This window comes from Carcharodon carcharias, chromosome 12 (genome assembly GCF_017639515.1).
Source record: "Carcharodon carcharias isolate sCarCar2 chromosome 12, sCarCar2.pri, whole genome shotgun sequence".
In the NCBI taxonomy this organism is placed as follows: domain Eukaryota; kingdom Metazoa; phylum Chordata; class Chondrichthyes; order Lamniformes; family Lamnidae; genus Carcharodon; species Carcharodon carcharias.
Genome location: NC_054478.1, coordinates 62,812,124 through 62,832,679, shown reverse-complemented (window position 1 = coordinate 62,832,679; position 20,556 = coordinate 62,812,124). Strand labels below are relative to the sequence as shown.

At 41.8% G+C, this 20,556-nt stretch overlaps 1 protein-coding gene across 1 annotated transcript in view; it reads left to right on the top strand.

The window, feature by feature from the left end:
* Window positions 1-7,708: 7,708 nt before the first annotated feature.
* LOC121284953 (sorcin-like) overlaps window positions 7,709-20,556 on the top strand; it is a 47,994-nt gene continuing 35,146 nt past the window's right edge. Inside the window, exon 1 of the mRNA XM_041200937.1 lies at window positions 7,709-7,911. Coding sequence (XP_041056871.1) covers window positions 7,888-7,911 — 24 coding nt within the window. The 5' untranslated portion in view covers window positions 7,709-7,887. The remainder of the gene's footprint in view (window positions 7,912-20,556) is intronic.

The following is a 20,556-nucleotide window of genomic DNA, read 5'->3' as shown; positions in this document are numbered from 1 at the left end:
GTATGGCAAAGATAGCAAGTGAAAAGAACTGAGAAAGAACAAAGCATTTCCCAAGATGATTTAGGACCTGATCTTCTGGAATGTGAAAGATTTAGAGATATAAAATAACTGAAGCCAGGAAAAGCAGAAGGATGTGATGGAATCCCTGCGGAAATGATAAAATCACTTGGAGAGAAGGAAACAAGAGAATTAACTAACTTATGTAAGAAAATGTACACTGAGGGAGAAAAGTCCGGAAGACTTTTTGTGCAGCACAATAGTCCAATAAGAGAAGAAGGCAAATACTATGAAATTTGAAGAGCATTGCACCATAACTTTGATTACACATGCATGCAAGGTAATGCTAAAGATCTTATTGCAAATAGCTTGGAAGCCTAAGCAAACCATTGCATTGGGAGTGATCAGTTCAGTTTTAGGAAGGGTTGTGGAACTAGAGTGACTAAAGCAGTGGTGAGAATGTTCAGCAAAAGAAGCATAAAATACCAGCAGGAAGTGTACACCCATTTTGTGGATTATGACTGGGTGAACTGGCAAAAGTGCTGGCAGAGATCAGAATTGAAGGGAGAAAAGAATGATTGTAGTTTTGTAACTGGGACAGACTACTACAATCAGGACAGTATTTGGTGAAACTGAACCTGGTGTAATTGGGCCTGGGGTAAGACAAGACTATTTACTATTGCTATTGCTTTTTAAGATCGATGCACAAGCCATGATAGAATAAGCATCAGATGAAGTACAGAGAGATGTCAAAGTAGGAAGTCAATTGGTGAAGTGAGTGAGGTTTGCAGATGACCAAGGTTTAGAGGCTAGCAAAGCAAAAGATCCATAGATACAAATGGATAGAATTAATGAAGTGATGAAAGCTCACAAATTAAAACTTAATGTAAAAAACATAAAAATTGTGAACATTTGAAGAAATAATGGTGGGAAAACAGAGGTCATGATAAATGGTCAGCGACTGGAATAGGTATCACAATTTAAGTAATACACAAAAAATGATTGAAATACTGAGCAGGTCAGGCAGTATCTGTGGAGGGAAACAAAGTTAATGTTTCAGGTCACTGACCTTTCATCAAAAGAGTTCTTTGAGTCTCAAGCAAATGAGAAGGAACAGAGTCCATATTTGACCTACACCTGAGCTGGAAAAGCAGAAAAGATCAACAACACCAGCAACATCAGTAACAGTGAGACAACATCAACAGCACCACTAACAAGCAGTGCAACATCAACAATGTCACCAGCAAGTGACACAACATTTGCAAAATCAAGGATGACTCCTATGACACCAGGAGCAACAGGCACAACATTGTCTGTACATGGTGCCAATTCACCACAGAGAAAAATGAATACCAAATCTACAAGATGGAGGAACAACAACCTACCACCTAAATGATCCTGTGAATAATATTTCAGGAAGAAAATTAACTATAACGGATTCTTAAGGTGCTCAGTTTATTTATAAGAGTTGATTGCTAATCTTCTTTAGTTTAGAAAAAAAATATTAATGATTGGGAAAGTGTGGTGATGGAGACAATATTTTTTTAAAGAAAGTGGGTGTTTGTTATGATCCTGTTAGGGACTGTTAACATGTAAAGAGAAATCCAAACAGCTTGTTTTAACCACAAGATTTCACATTTTTACACAAAAATAAACTTTATTGTACATAAAAGACTTAAACAAAACAAGAACTATTAACTTAACAATATGATTTATAACTATATATTTTCTGTACTCAGTTTTACTTCTTACTGCCACCCCCCCACCCCACCACACCGCCTCCCCCCGCCCCACACCCCCCCCCCCCGCCCCCTCCAAGAATCATTGTATAGTTTATGATGTCTTAGGGTTTATGATGTCTTCTGCCAGGGCCACCTAAAGTATACCACAGTCCTCTGGAATTTACTTTAATTCTCATCAGTTCCAGCTATTCTCCAAGATAAGACTCTTTGTTCAATACCCCTTGATTGTGGATGCCTTGGTTCCTTGTTCTGGTTGCACTCTCAATGCTTTCCAGCTAATTCTGCTGATTTCTCCCTTTGCCACTAGGCTCTGTGAGGACCATTGTAGATTTCTTCCAATAGCTGCGGGCGAGAGTAAATATTCCAGCTGCTTTTCCCTCATGAAATCCAAACTGAGATAACACCATCACCCATATTCCACATGGAACAATGAAGCTAGAATTTTCTTGGCTTAACTGCCAGCCTGATAAATACCCATCAGCTTCGGCCATCTTCTCTCAGTGAGCTGCAGACTGCCAGAGCCCAATGTACAACTAAACAGCCTTTGGAGCAGAGACCCATATAATTAAACAAAAAGGCCTTCCATCTCCTACAGCTTATCTCCATGATGATGTGGTATGTTTGGGATGTCCCCAAAGAGACCTTTAGGTTCATTATCCCTAACTTAAAAAATCTTCAATGATCTGAAGAAGGAAATTGATTTTACAAATGTTCCTGAAACCTCACTATGATTATTAGTTTTATAACTTCAAGCTTGTTTGAATTACATCAACTTCAAGGTTGGTTGTCTGTTTCTTAGCCAGATGCACCTATATATCTATATTTAGCCTTTTAACCATTAACTTAAAATTTAGATAAAAGCAAAATACTGCTGATGCTGGAAATCTGAAACAAAAACAAAAATAGCTGGAAAAACTCAGCAGGTCTGACAGCATCTGTGGGGAGGAAGACAGAGTTAACGTTTCGAGTCCGTATGACTCTTCATCAGAACTGAGGAGAAATAGAAATGTGGTGAAATATAAGCTGTTTAAGGAGGGTGGGACAGGAGGAGCTGGAAAGGGGGCCAGTGATAGGTGGAGGCAAAGGAGAGATTGCCAAAGATGTCATAAACAAAAAAGTCTAAGAGATGTTAACAGTGGTGATATTAGCTAAAGGATGTGCTAATGGTGACATTAAGGGTAAAAAGCAGGATGAGCAAGTGATGGCCCTACTGGGGGTGAGGTGGTGGGGGAAGGGATCAGAATAGGCTAAAAAGTGGAGATAAAACAATGGATGGAAATAAATTTTAAAAATAATAATCACAATAGGTGGGAAAAGAAAACTATATTTTTAAACATATATAATTATTATTAGAAAAAAGGGGATCAAAATGGGGGTGAGGATGGAGGAGAGAGATCATGATCTTAAGGTGTTGAACTCAATGTTAAGTCTGGAAGGCTGCAAAGTGCATAGTCAGAAGATGAGGTACTGTTCCTCCAGTTTGCGTTGAGCTTCACTGGAACATTGCAGCAGGCCAAGGAAGAACATGTGGGCATGAGAGCAGGGTGGAGTGTTGAAATGGCAAGCGCCAGAAAGGTCTGGGTCATGCTTGCGGACAGACCGAAGGTGTTCCACAAAGTGGTCACCCAGTCTGCGTTTGGTCTCTCCAATGTAGAGGAGACCGCATTGGGAGCAGCGAATGCAGTAGACTAAATTGAAGGAAGTGCAAGTGAAGTGCTGCTTCACTTGAAAAGAGTATTTGGGCCCTTGGACAGTGAGGAGGGTGGAAGTAAAGGGGCAGGCGTTGTACCTTCTGCAGTTGCATGGGAAGGTGCCGTGGGTGGGCGTTGAGGTGTAGGGGGTGGTGGAGGAGTGGACCAGTATGTCCCAGAGAGAACGGTCCCTGCGGAATGCCGACGGGGGTGGGTGAAGGGAAGATGTGTTTGGTGGTGGCATCATGCTGGAGTTGGCAGTAATGGCAGAGGATGATCCTTTGAATGCGGAGGCCGGTGGGATGATAAGTGAGGACAAGGGGGACGCTATCATGGTTCTGGGAGGGAGAGAAAGGTGTAAGGGCAGATGCGCCCTAAACCTAAAAGTTATGTTCTAAAACATATAAATATTCTTGATGTTTGATTGTTATTTTTTTTATTCATTCATTGGATGTACCACTGGCTAGGCCAGCATTTATTGCCCATCCCTAATTGCCCTTGTTCAGAGGCCATTTAAGAGTCAACCACATTGCTGTGGGTCTGGAGTCACATGTAGGCCAGACCGGGTAAGGACATTAGTGAACCAAATGGGTTTTTACAACAATTGGTAATGTTTTTGTGACCCAGGTCTCTAGAATACCAGTCTAGTGACAATACCACTACGCCACCACCTCCCCATTATGTTAGTCATGAAGAGCTAAGAACTAATCAACAATCAGAGGGAGGTGATGGTGTGGTGGTATTGTCGCTGGACCAGTATAATCTAGAGACCCAGGGTAATGCTCTGGGGACCTGGGTTCAAATAATGCCACCATGGCAGATGAATTAAAAGTCTAATGATGACCATGAGACCATTGTCAATTGTTGTTAAAATCCCATCTGGTTCAAGGAAATCTTTCGTCCTTTTCTTGCCTGGCCTACAGGTGACTCCAGATCCACTGCAATTTGGTTGACACTTGACACTTAAATGCCCTAAGCCACTCAGTTCAACGTCTTCCTTACTAAAATTGGTAGAGCTATAATCACAGACTAGTCAAGCAACAGCCTGACATAGTCAGCCTCACTGATAATGTCCCAGACTCCACCATCCTGTGGGTCTGTCTCCCTGGTGGGACAGGACAGCAGAGGTGGTGGCACAGTGGTATACAGTCATTTGGGAGTTACCCTGGGAAACCTCAACATTGATTCTGGATCCCATGATGTCTCGTGGCATCAGACCAAACATGGGCAAGGAAACCTCCTGCTGATTACCACGTAATGCCCTCCCTCAGCTGATGAATCAGTGCTCCTCCATGTTGAACATCACTTGTAGGAAGCTCTGATGGTGGCAAGGGTGCAGACTTCAATGTCCATCACCAAGAGTGGCTTGGTAGCACCACTGCTGGCCGAGTCCTAAATGACATTGCTCCTAGACTGCATCTGTGGCAGGGAAAAACATACTTGACCTCATCCTCACCAACCAGCCTGCTGCAGAGCATCTGTTGATGACAGTATCGATAGGAGTGGCCACAACAGTCATTATGGAGACCTTCACATCATGTTGTATGGCCACTACCACCGTGCTAAATAGGATAGATTTCAAACAGATCTAGCAACTCTGGGCCTCCATGAGGTGCTGTGGGCCATCAACAGCAGCAGAATTGTACTCGAACACAACCTGTAACCGCATGGCCCGTCATATCCCTCACTCTACCATTATCATCAAGCGAGGGGATCAAACCTGGTTCAATGAAGAGTGCAGGAGGGCATGCCAGGAGCAGCACCAGGTATGCCTAAAACTGAGGTGCCAACCTGGTGAAGTTATAACACAGGACTACATGCGTGCCAAACAGCATCAGCAGCAAGTGATAGACAGAGCTAAGTGATCCCACAACCAACGGAGCAGCTCTGCAGTCCTGCCACACCCAGTCATGAATAGTAGTGGACAAGGAGAAGACTCCACAAATATCCCCATCTTCAATAGGAAGCTCAGCACAGCAGTGCAAAAGATAAGGCTGAAGCATTCGCAACAATCTTCAGCCAGAATTGCCGAGCAGATGATCCATCTCAGCCTCCAGAGGTTCCCAGCATCACAGTTGCCAATCTTCAGCCAATTTGATTCACTCCACGTGATATCAAGAAACGGCTGAAAGCAATGGCTGTGGACCCTGACAATATTCCGGCAATAATACTGAAAACTGTGGTCCAGAACTCGCCGCACTCCTAGTCAAGCTGTTCCAGTACAGCTACATCATTGACATCTACCTGGCTATGTGGAAAATTGTCCAGATAAGTCCTGTACAAAAAAAGCAGGACAAATCCAACCCAGCCAATTACCGCCCCTTCAGTCTACTCTCGATCATCAATAAAGAAGTGGAAAGGGTCATCAACAGTGCTATCAAGTGGCACTTGCTTAGCAATACATTACTCACTGATGCCCAGTTTGGGTTCAGCCAGGGCCACTCTGCTCCTGACCTCATTACAGCCTTGGTTCAAACATGGATAAAAGAGCTGAACTCCCAAGGTGAGGTGAGAGTGACTGCCCTTGACATCAAGGCAGCATTCAACCGAGTATGGCATCAAGGGGCCCTAGCAAAACTGGAGTCAATGGGAATCAGGGGGAAAAATCTCCACTGGTTGGAGTCATACATAGCACAAAGGATGATGTTTGTGGTTGCTGGAGGTCAGTCATCTCAGCTCCAGGGCATCGCTGCAGGAGTCCTCAGGGTAGTGTCCTAGGTCCAACCACCTTCAGCTACTTCATCAATGACCTTCCGTCCATCATAAGTGGGGGTGTTTGCTGATGATTGCATAATGTTCAGCACCATTCGTGACTCCTCAGATACTGAAGGAGTCCATGTTCAAATGCAGCAGAACTGGACAATATCCAGGCTTGGGCTGATAAGTGGCAAGTAACATTCGTGCCACACAAGTGTCAGGCAATGACCATCTCCAACAAGAGAGAATCCAAACATCGCCCTTTGATGTTCAATGGCATTACCATCACTGAATCCCCCACTATCAACATCCTGGGGGTTACCATTGACCAGACACTGAAGAGGACTAGCCATATAAATGCTGTGGCTACAAGAGCAGGTCAGAGCTAGGAATTGTGTGATGAATAACTCACCTCCTGACTCCCCAAAGCCTATCCACCATCTACAAGGCACAAGTCAGGAGTGTGATGGAATGCTTCCCACTTGCCTGGATGAGTGCAGCTCCCACAAAACTGAAAAAGCTGTACACCATCCAGGGTAAAGCAGCCTGCTTGATTGGTACCACATCCACAAACATTCACTCCCACCACCACCGATGCACAGTAGCAACAATGTGTACCATCTACAAGATGCACCGCAGGAATTCACCAAGGCTCCTTAGACAGCCCCTTCCAAACCCACAACCACTATCACTTAGAAGGACAAGGGCAGCAGATAGATGGGAACACCACCACCTGGAGGTTCCTCTCCAAGTAACTCACCACCCTAACTTGGAAATATATCGTTGTTCTTTCACTGTTGCTGGGTCAAAATCCTGGAACTTCCTCCCTAACAGCACTGTGGATGTACCTACACCACATGGACTGCAGCGGTTCATGAAGGCAATTCACCATCACCTTCTCAAGGGCAACTAAGGATGGGCAATAAATGCTAGCCCAGCCAGCAAAGCCCACATCCCATGAATGAATAAAAAAAAAATCCCAGGGTGCCTTATGTCACTTCTGCACTGCAGTCTTGTGTCCACGAACACTGTATCAGTCAGTCAGTCCACCAGCTACATGGCAGGATGGAAGGAATTTCGAGTCTAAAGTGTGATTATTTCTAACTGATGGGAACCAGAAGACCTAGCACCCACTGAAGACATACAATGTCCAACATTGTCTCGCAGCAGCATATAATTAACGAAAAGGGCCCCCACGTTCTTTAGAACACTTGGAATAGACACTGGATGATGTACATTCAAAATATCATGGCAGTTATCAAATTTCCCTAACTCCTCTTTCATTGCTTATCAGATCTAGTCTTGTATGGATTTTGGGCCTAGTGTACATAACGCAGATCCTGCACTCCCTCAATTTATTTACAAGGCCGCATCAGCATAGTCAAAACGGGTGGAAAGCCGCAAAAAAACTACATTGATAAAGTCTCAAATGCTCCTGCAGCTTTGTTAGTGTCATCGGCGGAACATGCGTTTTCATCCAGTTGGTCGGTGGGGAAGGCAATCATTACTCTCTAGCCAATCAGAAGGGGCATTTCGAACGGTCGTCCAATAGAAGCGGCAGGAAGGCGGGAATTGAGCCGTGTTCCGCGTGTGTGTGACTGGGAGTTGAGTGAGGCAGCGGGACGGCCACTGACTCACTAACTGACAGTAGGAGCAGCAACCACCGCCGCAAATTTCAACAGTTTGGAGCCCCGGAGCTTGCGGATTGTAAACACCCTCAGCTCTCGGCTTTCAGTGTAACCGCAGCGCGCTTCGAGGTCATGGCCTACCCAGGATACGGCGGGGTGAGTTAGTGGGGCCCGGTTGTTTTTGTTTGATGTTCGGGAGGGTACCGGGCCCGGGGCGCCGCCGAGTGGAGGCCGGGGCTGGGACCGGGACTATCGCCCACCTTCCCCCCCCCCCCACCGCTGGTGTGTTCTTTCCACTGCTTCCCCCCCCCCCCCCCCCCCCCCCCCCCCTCCCCCCCCTTTCTCTCTCCTTGCTGCTCCGGCTTTGCGGCCCTGCCGCCCCGCAGTCATTATTCTCGGCCTGTTTTTTTTTGCTGGTGACAGTAGGTGTGTTCCCGGGCTCCCCCTCCTCATTGTTCAGGAGCAGGAACTGAGACTCTCCTCAACTCGGAGCGGCTCCATGGCCGCCGAAAATACTGGCGAGAAGGGGAGAGAGGGTAAACGACGTGTAAGGACGGGAATGCCTTTAATGGTTTTGATTTCGCCTGGATGGAAGCGACGCTAGGCTGCCGAAGTCTTGAGACTTAACCCTTTGTGATCTTCATTTTTATCCTAATTTTTTTTCTGTGCTGAATTCCTCCTACAGATTTAATCACACACGTATGAGAGACTTGTAAATCTAGATTTCACAGTACTTGTATACATTGCCGTGGTCTAATGGAGAAACGCACTCCATTTTAACTGGCACATCATGTAAACCTATACCTCAAAGTAAAATGGTGTGTCCTTTCGTTAGTTTGTGGCACCATCCATATTACTGTTAAGTCCCTGGTTTACTCACTGGAGTTCCATTCAAGTTTTTTTGATCATCTTTCTCACTTCGTACGAACACATTCGTCATCTTCCAGACGTGGACTTTAGATTTGTTTTATCGTAAAATTGGTGGTGTACTCTTTTTTTAAAAAAAAACCACAACGGGGGGGTGATGTTCTCCATGTCACTGCTGAGAAGTCAAACATCTCTTCACAAGAGGAATTTGTTGGAGGGGTGTGGTGGGGGAAGAGCTCTTTCTGCAGTTCTTTTGGGCATTTGCTCTGCAGCTTGATAAAGGATACAGAACGGGTTAGCTCCTCTGACTGGTGGTCATCTGGGGACCAAGAAGGCTGAGAAGATATTGAAGGGATTGGTTTGATAAGACAAATAAGTGGCTGTGAAAATTTGTGTCTGATATAAATTTCAAGGCCACTATATCCAACTGTTCTTGAAGCCAAAAGAGCTTCCATGCATTGTTATAATCTGAAGCATTCTGTTGTTTTGGAACATTCTTTAATGGAGGTGGAGCGAACCTAAGTTTTGGTGTAGTTCTAAAAAGGTCTTACCAAAAATCTTACTATTAACTTACCAGTTTTGAGTTTTTAATTCCAAAATAGTTTATTGTAGTTCAACATACATATCTTGCTTGAATTAAAAAGAACTCCCAATTTCTTCTTCCTTTTCATGTAAATTCCTCCGATGGTAGCATTCTCACCTAAATCAGAAGGTCATGGGTTCAATCCCTATCCAGAGGTTTGAGCATATATAATCTAGGCTGATCCTTCAGTGCACTACTGAACATACGAGCTAGTAGGAGTAGGTCATTTGGCACCTTGAGTCTGCTCTGGCTTTCAACAAGATCATGGCTGATCTGATTGTGGCCTTAACTCTACATTTTGCCTACCTCTGGTAACCCTTGACTCTCTTGTTAGCCAGTAATCTATCTACCTCTGCCTTAAAAATATTCATTGACCATGCCTCCACTGTTCTCTAGGGAAATAAGTTGCAAAGATTTATGACCCTTAGAGAAAACTTTCTTCTCACCGTCTTAAATGGGAGAACCCCTATTTTTAAAAGTGTGCCCCCCAGCTTTGTCTCTTCCACAAGGGGAAACATCTTTTCAGCATCCACCCTTTCAAGTCTCCTCAGGTTCTTACATGTTTCAAGAAGGTCACCTCTCAATCTTCTAAACTCCAATGGATAGAGGCCCAGCCTGTCCAAACTTTCCTCGCAAGATAACTCTCCCCATCCGAGGCATCAATCAAATGAATCTTCTCTGAACTGCTAATGCATTTATATCCTTTCTTATATGAGACCAAAACTGTATACAGTACTCTAGATGTGGTCTCATCAGCACCCTGTGCAACTGTAGCAGAACTTTTATATTCCATTGCCTTTGCAGTAAACAACAACTTTCCATTTGCCTTCCTAATCACTTCTTGCACTTACATTCATCAGGAAAAGTTAGTATGCATCAGGATACCCAGATCCCTTTGTACCTCAAACTCCCTCCATTTAAATAGTATGCTGCTTTTCTATTCTTCCTGTCAAAGAATAGAAAGTGTTACACAGTTGGAGTTGCCGTCTTTTGGAGATTAAACCAAGGCCCAATCTTCGCTCTCGGAAGAATGTCGAAGATACTGTGACACTATTTGAAGAAGCACTTGATTATCCCTGAAGCCCTTTGGGATGTACTGAGATGAAAGGTGTTTTACAAATACAAGAGCTTCCTTTCGTTGTACTCGTAGCAAGCTTCTCATCAGATTTGTAACATTTTGGACGTTTCAGTTGTTTCTTTGGAAAATCCCTGTTTAATAAGAATTTGGACAGACACAATAAGATCATTTAGAAATCCGAACCTGCATCATACATAGAGCACAGAATAATCAGAGTGGCTTTTTCCATTACTTGTTAAAGTCAATGTCTGTACACTTTGTAAACACTTAGATAAAGAGTAGGTGAAATGGCAAGCTTGTAGAACTTCTTAAAAAAACCTATTTAGTAATGTTAAGCAATGAAGTTCCCCTTTTAAATTAATTTACAAAAGTAGCTCTTCCAGATGTTTTAATCCATCTATGCTTGGAACTCTCCCAAGACCTGTTCCATGTTGATGCAGTAAATTGGAATTTTTTTCAAATATAAAAATAAATGCTGCTTGATATTTTTGAAAGCATTCCTCAAACTTTTGAAGTAACACTGTTTAAGGAGATAATGGCTGGAAATGCTCCTATGGCTAATCCTTTTAATATTTAAGTGCATACTGGTGAATTAACTTTTTTGCTTCTGGGATGTGCATTCCAGACCAACCCTGGTTTTGGGATGGAATCTTTGCCTGGCAGATGTATGATTTCTTTATAAATCAAGTTTCAGCATCCTCTGTTTTGGAACCATGACCCAAAACTTAAACATACGCACAGTTTAGCTGTTTAATTTAAAGTCTACAAAGGTGGCTGCTGTTTGAAATGGAAAACTATCCACAGCTGTGGTGGATGGTAACTCTTAGTTTGGTGCTAAAATACAAAATGGAGGATGTTTTACTCTTCATTATTACCTGACCCAGAAGTACTAGAAAGAGAGAATGAAGGGGCTTGCATTTCTATAGCACCTCTCTCAATTGTGGGACACCAAATGTACTATATAGCTAACAGAGCACTTTTGAATGCAGTCACTATTGAAAATATGTCAGCCAATTGCACAGAGGAACCCACAAACAACATTAAAACATTTATACCCCTCTCCAGTTCCAAAAAAGAGTTATATTGGACTCGAAACGTTAACTCTCTCCCTGCACAGATGCTGCCAGACCTGTTGAGTTTTTCCAGTATTTTCTGCTTTTATTTCAGATTTCCAGCATCTGCAATATTTTGCTTTTATACATTATTAAAACAGATTTTATGATCATAATTGCAATCAAGATCACTGAAGTGGTGCTCTGGGATCTTTTACGTCCAGCTGAGGGGGAAAATAGGGCCTTGGTTTAAAGACAGCGCACCTGATAGTACCCTCAATACTGCAGTGATGTACTAACCCAGATTATGTGCTCCAATCTCTGGAGTAGGTCTTGATCCCAAAACCTTCTGTTAGGTGAGAGCTACACTGAACTAAAGCTCATTCTTAGTGAGATGTTAAGATAGAGGAAAAAAAAATCCATGTACTTCTACTGAGCACAAACCTGAAGGAATATTTTTGGAAAACGTGCAATAACCTTGCATGTGGGAGTTGGCTTATTTTTTTCTCCCCCCTTTTCCAGTTCAAGCCTTACCATTTTCCTCTATTGCCAGCTAATTTGTTGCCAGAGGACTAAAATGTTGAGGCAATGCACAATTGCACAGCATAACTGCCATAATGAATCTCAAAATTGTTACAATGCAGGAGGCCATTTGGCCCATCACGTCTGCCATGGCCGTCCAAATGAGCAATTCACTTACTGCCATTTTCCCTGTAACCCTGTACATGCTTTTTAGATAACAGTCTAATTCCCTTTTTGAACACATTGACTGAACCTATGTCTTTATGGATAGATTCAATGGCTGAAACTAATTATAGCAGTCATAAAATGGTTCTGTAAGTTAAATTATGAAGACTTCCTCCATTTTAGAGAAACCAAAAGATTAAATTAATACATAGTGCAAGATATTTTTGATTGTGCAAACTTAGTGAAGTTACTGCAATAATAAAGTATTTTAATGCCTACTCAGCATTACTTTTAGTTTGTAACATGTTCCTAAAAGTTCCTGTTGTTTTAGTCCTGACCCATACATCTCTCATCTTGCAAAGATTTGGCTCCATTTTGCAATGGGTGACATTGATATTTCTTAGTGAATTCTGAGTTGTTGAGGTTGACATTTGACCTACTAAGATGCAGAGTTCTTCCATCAGCAGTTGTGCAGTTCTAGTACTGTTTTAGAAATGATTTGATTGTTTTCTTAAAATAAATGATTTGAATAACATACATGTGTATGTGGGATCCAGCAGACTGAGCGCTTATAGAAAGCAACAAAAAGATACAAAGAAAGTAATGAGGTGAAAAAAGGAATTTGAAAAAACGGCAAGGGGTATCAAAGCTAACAGCGAATGTTTTTCAAAGTATATTAAGAAAGGAGAGTTGTAAAGGGGAATGTGGCCCTTTTTTAAAAAAGGTTGCAGGTAAGAATATAATAAATAACAAATAAATGGTAGATTTGTTAAATGAGTACTTTGTATCCATTTTCAGTGGAGAAAGAGGACAAAATACCAACGGTACAAGGGCACCTAAAAATAAGTCAAGGGGAGGAGTTCAGTGGATTTAATATAAGTAAGAAAAATGGTAATGGAGAAAATAATGGGCCTTAAGATAGACAAATCTCCAGGACCTGATGGTTTCCACACCAGGCTTTAAAAGAAATAGGTAAGGAACTTGCCAATGTATCAGTTATAATTTTACAAAGCACTCTAGATTCAGGTATTGTCATTTGGATTGAAAACTTGTAAATGTCACTCCATTTTATGTAAAGAAGGGAGGTGAAGTAAAAATGGGTAATGATGGAACTGTCAATTTACTGGGAGCAGTAGCATAATGGTTTTGTTACTGGGCTGGTAATCCAGAAGCCTGATCTAATGACCTAGAGACATAAGTTGAAATCACACACGGCAGCTAAGAAATTTAAATTAAATTAAACAAAATCTGTTTAAAATGTAATAAAACACTAGTATCAGAAATGTTTACTGTATAACTACCAAGTTGTTGTAAACTATCTTGTTCACTAATGTCCTCAAGGGAAGGAAATCTGCTATCCAGTAGAGCCTATATGTAATTCCAGACTCTCAGCAATATGGTGACTCTTAACTGTTCTCTAAAATGGCTTTGCACGCCACTTAGTTGTACCATATCACTACGGTAAAGCATAATAATAAAAGTCGACGGACAACCTGGCTTGATGTAGGCATTAGATTTGGGCAGGAAAAAGGCACAGTTAGCCCAGTCGACCCTGCAAAGTTCTCCTCAATAACCTTTGGGGGCTTGTACCAAAATTCGGAGAGCTGCCACATAGACTAGTAAAGAAACAGAATCAGTTTCATCAGTCACATTCACAGAATCAGTTTCTTTTCAGCCAATTCCCTGATTCCTTGATTACGAACCCTGAATATTTCCTGTCTCGCTGACGGGACAAGCCCACCAGAGGTGGCAGCACAAATGCATAGTTGGGATGAAGTGGCCCTTGGAATTCTCAACATTGATTCTGGACCCCATGAATCCTTAATGACTATTTACCTTCGACAGTGGAGTCAAGTGTTTACAACCCTCTTTAGCCAGAATTGCCTAATGGATTATCCATCTTGCTCCCCACTATTACAGAAGCCAGTCTTCAGTCACTTCGGTTTAATCCCATGTGATATCAATAAATCATTGGGTGCATTGGAAACAGCAAAGGCTATGGGGACAACAACATTATTTTAAAGAATTAATTCAGGGGGTGTGGGCTTTGCTGGCTGGGCCAGCATTTATTGCCCATCCCTAGTTGCCCTTGAGAAGGTGATGGTGAGCTGCCTTCTTGAAGTGCTGCAGTCCATGTGGTGTAGGTACACCCACAGTGCTGTTAGGAAGGGAGTTCCAGGTTTTTGACCCAGCAACAGTGACACCTGGTTGCAGTGTTTGAAGGCATGCACTCCAGAATTGGTGCAACTTTATCCAAGTTGTTCCAGTACATCCACAGCACTGGATGTACCCAACAAAGTGGAAAATTTCCTATGTACTTCCTGTCCACAAAAAGCAGGACAAATCGGATCTAGTTAACTAATGCCCCATCAGCCAAGTAATGCAAAGAATCTTGACAGTGGTTTTGAATGACACCTAACATCGGTGAGCAGGTTTTGGATTACTTAAGTTTGGCTCCAAACCTCACATCAGGTTTGGCCCAAACATGGACAAAAGAACTAAATGGTTGAGATGAGGTGAAAGTCATTGCATTGACACCACTTGACCAAGTGTTGTATCAAAGAATCCTAGTAAAACTGAAATCATAGGAAATTGGAGAAAAATTTCCTGCAGCTAGAGTTATGGGTTATGAACACAGGGTTATGATCATTGGAAGGCAATCATCTTGCTCTAGGATATTGTTCAGGAGCTCCTCAGAGCACCTTCTGAGATCCAACCAAGTTCAGCTGCTTCATCAATGACATTCTCTCCACCATAAAGTCAGAAGTGGAGATGTGTGCTTTTGATTGAAAAGTGTTTAGTCCAATTTGTAACTCCTGAAATGCTGAAGCAGTTTATGCCTATATGCAGCAAGACCTAGATACATTTAGACTTAGGCTGATAAGTAAGCAAATAATATTCATGCCACTCAAGTGCCAGACGTTAACGATCTCTGAAAAAAAGTGTCTCACGACCTTCCCTTGACATTCAATGGCATGACCATCGTCAAACTCCACCATCAACCTCTGAAGTGTCACCATTGACCAGAAACAATTGTACTAGCCACATGAATACTGTGGCTACAAGAGCAGGTCAAAGGCTGGACGTTCAGCAGGGAGTAATTCCCATCCTGACTCCCCAAAGTCTTTCCACTGTCTAAGGAACAAGCTAGGAGTGCGATGGAACACACTTCATTTGTCTGGAGTGCAGCTCCAAAAACATTCACAAAACTTTGTATAGTTCTGAACAAAACATCATTCTGATTGTGCTCCAACCACCTTAATCCAAGAATAGGAGCAGACCAGATGGCCCCTGCACCCTGCCCTAGCACTCAGTGTAATCATGGCTGATCTTCTGCCTAACTCTGCTTTCTTGCCCCATCACGATATTCCTTGATTCGTTGAGAAATAAAAAATCTATCTGTCCCAACCTTGAATATACTCAACAGTGGCGTATCCAGAACCCCCTGGAGTAGAGAATTCCTAAGATTCTCAACCCTTTAAATCAAGAAGTTTCTCCTTATCTCAGTCTTAAATAATTGACCCTCCCCATCCTGAGATTGTGCCCCCATGCCATAGATTGCCAGCCAAGGGAAATAGCCTCTGTGTCTACCCTGTCAAGCGCCTTCAAAATGTCACATATTTCAATATGATCGCCTCTCATTCTTCTAAACTCCAGTGAATATAGGCCCAGTATATCGGCCTCTCATCTTGGGACAACCTTCTCATTCTAGTGAAGCTTTGCTTTATACTGCCTCCAAGATGATTATATCCTCTCTTGGATAGGGGGCTCAAAACTACACACACTACTCCAGGTGTGGTTGCATCAAAGCCATTTACAATTGTAGCAGGATTGTTGTTTTAATTATGCAATAAAGGCCAACATGCCATTTGCTTTCCTAAATGCTTGCTGTACCAGCATGCAATTTCTGTGTTCCTTGTACGAGGACATGCAAGTCCTCTGAACATCAGCATTTAAAAGTTCCATGCTTCTTACAAAATATTCTACTTTTCTTTCCCTCACTGCCTCCAACAGCAGTACACTGACTATGTAGCGTGTAACATTTTAAAAGATGCATTCAGCATCTTTCAAGCCTGTGACTCATACCACCTAGAAGGATAAGACGAACAGGCAAATGGGAGCACTGCAACCTCCAGGTCACACTCTATCCTCATCTTGCAAATATATCCTCATCTTGCAAATATATCACTGTTCCTGGTTCAACATCCTGGAATTCGCTACTAGACAGCATCCTGGGATTACCTTCATCACTAAATTGGTTCACTACCATCTTCTCTAGGAAAATTGGGGATGGCAAGTAAACTCTGGACTTGCCTGCGATGCCCAAATCCTGTGAAAGATTGTAAAAGCTTCTTTTTTTTCTTTTGAAATTCAGATATCAGAGAGAGTTAGTTGAGTGACTGAGCATTTGAACAGCGGGGATCAGTTAATCATAGTCCCCTTGGATTTGTGAAGGGTAGGTCTGCCTGTTTGGTTGAGTTGTTTTAGAGGAGGTAACTATCGTGGTGGGTGGGTATCTATGAATGTTGTCTATATATGGATTTCCAGAGGGCTCTTGATGTTCTGCACAAGAGAACATTAGAAAAATGAGAGGAAGTTACCTTGTGATATGGATTGATAATTGTTGGATTTTTCTTCTGATTGGTGGGATCTGAAAAGTGTCATCAAAAAGACTTAAAAGCAGTAACTTGGTAGCATCCCCACTTCTGAGTCAGAAAGTGGTAGATTTGATTTTCACTCCAGTGACTTAAACAGAAATCTAGGCTGACATTCCAAGGTAATAGTGAGGGAGTGCTCAGATCATAAAAAAAATCCTGTGGCAGTATTTCTGAGAATAACACGGGCATTTTCCCAATGTCCTGGTCAATATTTATTCCTTCATCAACTTCACTAAAAATAGATTATCTGGTTATTATCATGCTGTTTGTGGATGTTTGCTGTTTGTAAATTGGCCTTTCATACATTACAACATTGAATAGTAGGAGGTCTTGTGGCACAGTGGTAGCATCTCTACCTCTGGGCCAGAAGTTCCAGGTTCAAGTCCCGAGGACTTGTTGGCCACGGAAGGGACGTTCATGACACAGTTCAATGGGCTGATAATCAGCCCAGGAATCCTTCCACTGCCATCCCACTATTCCTCAAAGGGAAAATAAGTGTGTGAAGATAACTACACTTGAAAAGTATTTCATTGCCTGTAACACACTTTGTGAAATCCTGTGGTTCTATAAGATGCAAGTCTTTTTTTTAAGAAATGTGTTCCCCATGGACCTGTACTGAGTCCGGAGGTAATCACCATATAGATCAATGATTAGGATGTAAGCGTAGAAATTTGTACATCTTGAGTAGAATTGTGTGTATATTTGCTGCTGAAAACCTCATCTATGCATTTGTTACCTCCAGAATCAACAATTCCAGTACACTCCTGGCTGGCTTCCCATCTTCCACATACCATAAGCAAGCTTATACAAAACTCTTGGCCATATTCTAACTCATCACCCCTGTGTTTGCTGAATACATTGGTTTCCATTTCACTCCTACATTGATGTTTTTGTTAAATTCTCATTTTTGTGGTCAATTCCCTTCATCCCCCTGCCCCTGCAGCCATACAATATTTCCAAAAATTTTCCTTTCCTCTAACCCTGGCCTCATGCATCTCCTACTTTGTTCACCTTACCACTGGTGCCTGTCTAGGCCCTAAATTCTGGATTTTCCTCCTTAAACTTCTCACCATCTCCATCCCTCTTTGAGGTACTGATTATCACCGACCTCTTTGGCCATCTTTGGCTTGGTGTTAATTTTTGTCTGATTATGCTCCTGTGAAATGACTTGGAAGTCATTTCTTTTATATTTATAGGTACTATAAAAGTTGTATATCTAAGTTTGCAGATGGCACTAAATTAGGAGACTCAGTGAAGTTGTGTGGATGAGAGGAGGAAGTCACCAAGGGGTGTGGACAAAACTATGGCAGGTGGAGTTCAATGTGGGAAAGTGTGAGATCGTCCCCTTTGGATCTAAGAAAATATTATAGTATTTTCTTGAGTGATTATGATCTGAGGAGGAGCAAAAGGATTTAGCTGTTGTACAAAAACCACTAGTGGACTGGAACAAAATGGAATGTTGGCCTTTATCTCGTGTGAATTGGAATTCAAAAATGAAGAATGGATGCTTCATTTTCCTAGTTTCTTAATCAAAATCTATCTGGAGTACTGTTAGATTTTAGTCATTGAACCTCAGGAAATTAATATTGGCTTTGGAAAGGGAAAGAACAGATTCAGTAGAATTATACTAGGCCAAAAAGGTTCTAATTATAGGGATAGGTTGCATAAACCTCACTTCCATTGCTCTAAATTTAGATCTAATCAAGCTATTCATAATGATTAAGGAATTCAATAGTGTAGGTACAGTGAAACATTTTCTCTAATGAAATGTTGAACAAGAGGGCACAGTCTTAAAATTAAGAGGTAGACCATTCAGGAGTGAAACCACTTCTTCACACAGAGGGTAATAGAAATCTGTCAGCATTTTTTCTCTTCCACAAGATTTGTATTAGCAATATTTGCCTTTGTTTTAGTAGAATCTGGAACTCTTCCATCCAAAAGGTCTCTGGCTGCTGAATCAATGGAAGTTTCCAATGCTTAATAAGGATATCATAGAGTAACATGGAACGAAGGCAGATTAATGGTCTTGGGGTAAAAGTTGGCCATGATCTGGTTGAATGGCGGAAGGGAGTAAAGGGGCTGAAAGTCCAAATCTTAGATATCTTTTGCCTATCAGGTGAACATTGTTGTTTTTCTTCATATAGTCTATCTGGTGTTATGTCATATTTTGTTTACTTAATATTAATATTCTTTTCCATGTATCTATTGTCTATTTTTTCTTTTTAAAAGCTCTGGACTCTGCTGCAACAGAAAATTATGGTTCAGGATTCTATGCTGCCTGTATTTTTTTCTAATGTCTTGTTTAATTCTTTGTGATCACCTTAAATTTGTGTTCTATTGTTACTGTCTTTCTGACCAATGGGAAAATTTATCACTGGTTAAATCAGACAAGCCTTTAAAAATACCCAACTCCTGAAATCTCTTAGTTTAACCCTTCATTTCTATGACATCCGAGTGAATCTGTGCTACACCGTTATCCTATTGTTTTTACATTTAAAACTGTACACAGTAAGCTAACCATTCTAATTAACATCTTTTGTAGCTATAGCATTACGCTCTTGAATTTGTATTGTGTGCCTCTGCATTCAAACCAATTATTTCAACGTATGATTTAGGAGCAGGAGTTGGCCTTTGGTCCCTCAAGCCTGCTCCATCATTCAATAAGATCATGGCTGATCTGAGTGTAACCTCAACTCCACATTCTGCCTAACCTTGATAACCTTTGACTCCTTTGTTAGTCAAGAATCTGTCTACCTCTGCCTTAAAAATATTCCCTGCCTCCACCGCTCTCTGGGTAAGAGAACTCATGACCCTCTGAGTGAAATAAAAATTCTCATCTCTGCCCTATATAAGGGAGACCCCTTATTTTTAAACAGTGTCCCTTAATTCTTGTCTCTTCCACAAAGGGAAACATCCTTTCAGCATCCACCTGGTCAAGACCCCTGGCGATCTTGTATTTCAATTAGATCACCTTTGTCTTCTAAACTCCAGTGGGTACAGCCCCAATCTGTTCAACCTTTCCTCTGAAGATAACTCCCCCATCCCAGATATTAGTTGAGTGAGTCTTCCCTGAACAGCTTCTAACGCATTTATATCCTTTCTTAAATAAGAAGATTAAGACTGCACGTAGTACTCTATGTGGTCTCACTAGCACCCTGTACAACGGTAGCAAAACATTTATACTTTTATACCCCATTCCCCTTGCAATAAACTATAACATTCCGTTTGCCTTCCTAATCACTTGCTGTACCTACATACTAACTTTTCCTGATTAATGCATCAGGACACCCAGATCCCCCTCTCCATTTAAATAATCTGCTGCTTTTCTGTTCTTCCTGCCAAAGTGGTCAAGTTCACATTTTCCACATTGTACTGCATCTGCCAAATTTTTTTGCCCACTCACTTAACCTATCTGTGTCCCTTTGCAGTCTCCTTATGTCCTCTTCACAACTTACTGTCCTATCTATTGTGTCATCAAATTTAGGAACCGTATATTTGGCCCCTTCATCCAAGTTATTGATATAAGTGTAAATAGTTGAGGCCCCAGCAGTTATCCCTGTGACATCCCACTTGTCACATCATGCCAACTCAAAAAAGACCTTTTAGGTAACCAATTTTCCATCCATGCTAATATGTTACCCCCTACACCATAAGCTCTTATTTTTTCACAGTAACCTTTGATATGGCACCTTGTTAAATGCCTTCCGGAAATCCAAGTACAGCACATCCACAGATTCCCCTTTATCCATGTTGCTTGTTACTTCTTCAATGAACTCCAACAAATTAGTTGAACATGATTTCCCTTTCATAAAACCATGTTGTCTCTGCTTGATTGCGTTGAGACTTTCTAAGTGCCCTGCTATAACCTCCTTCTAA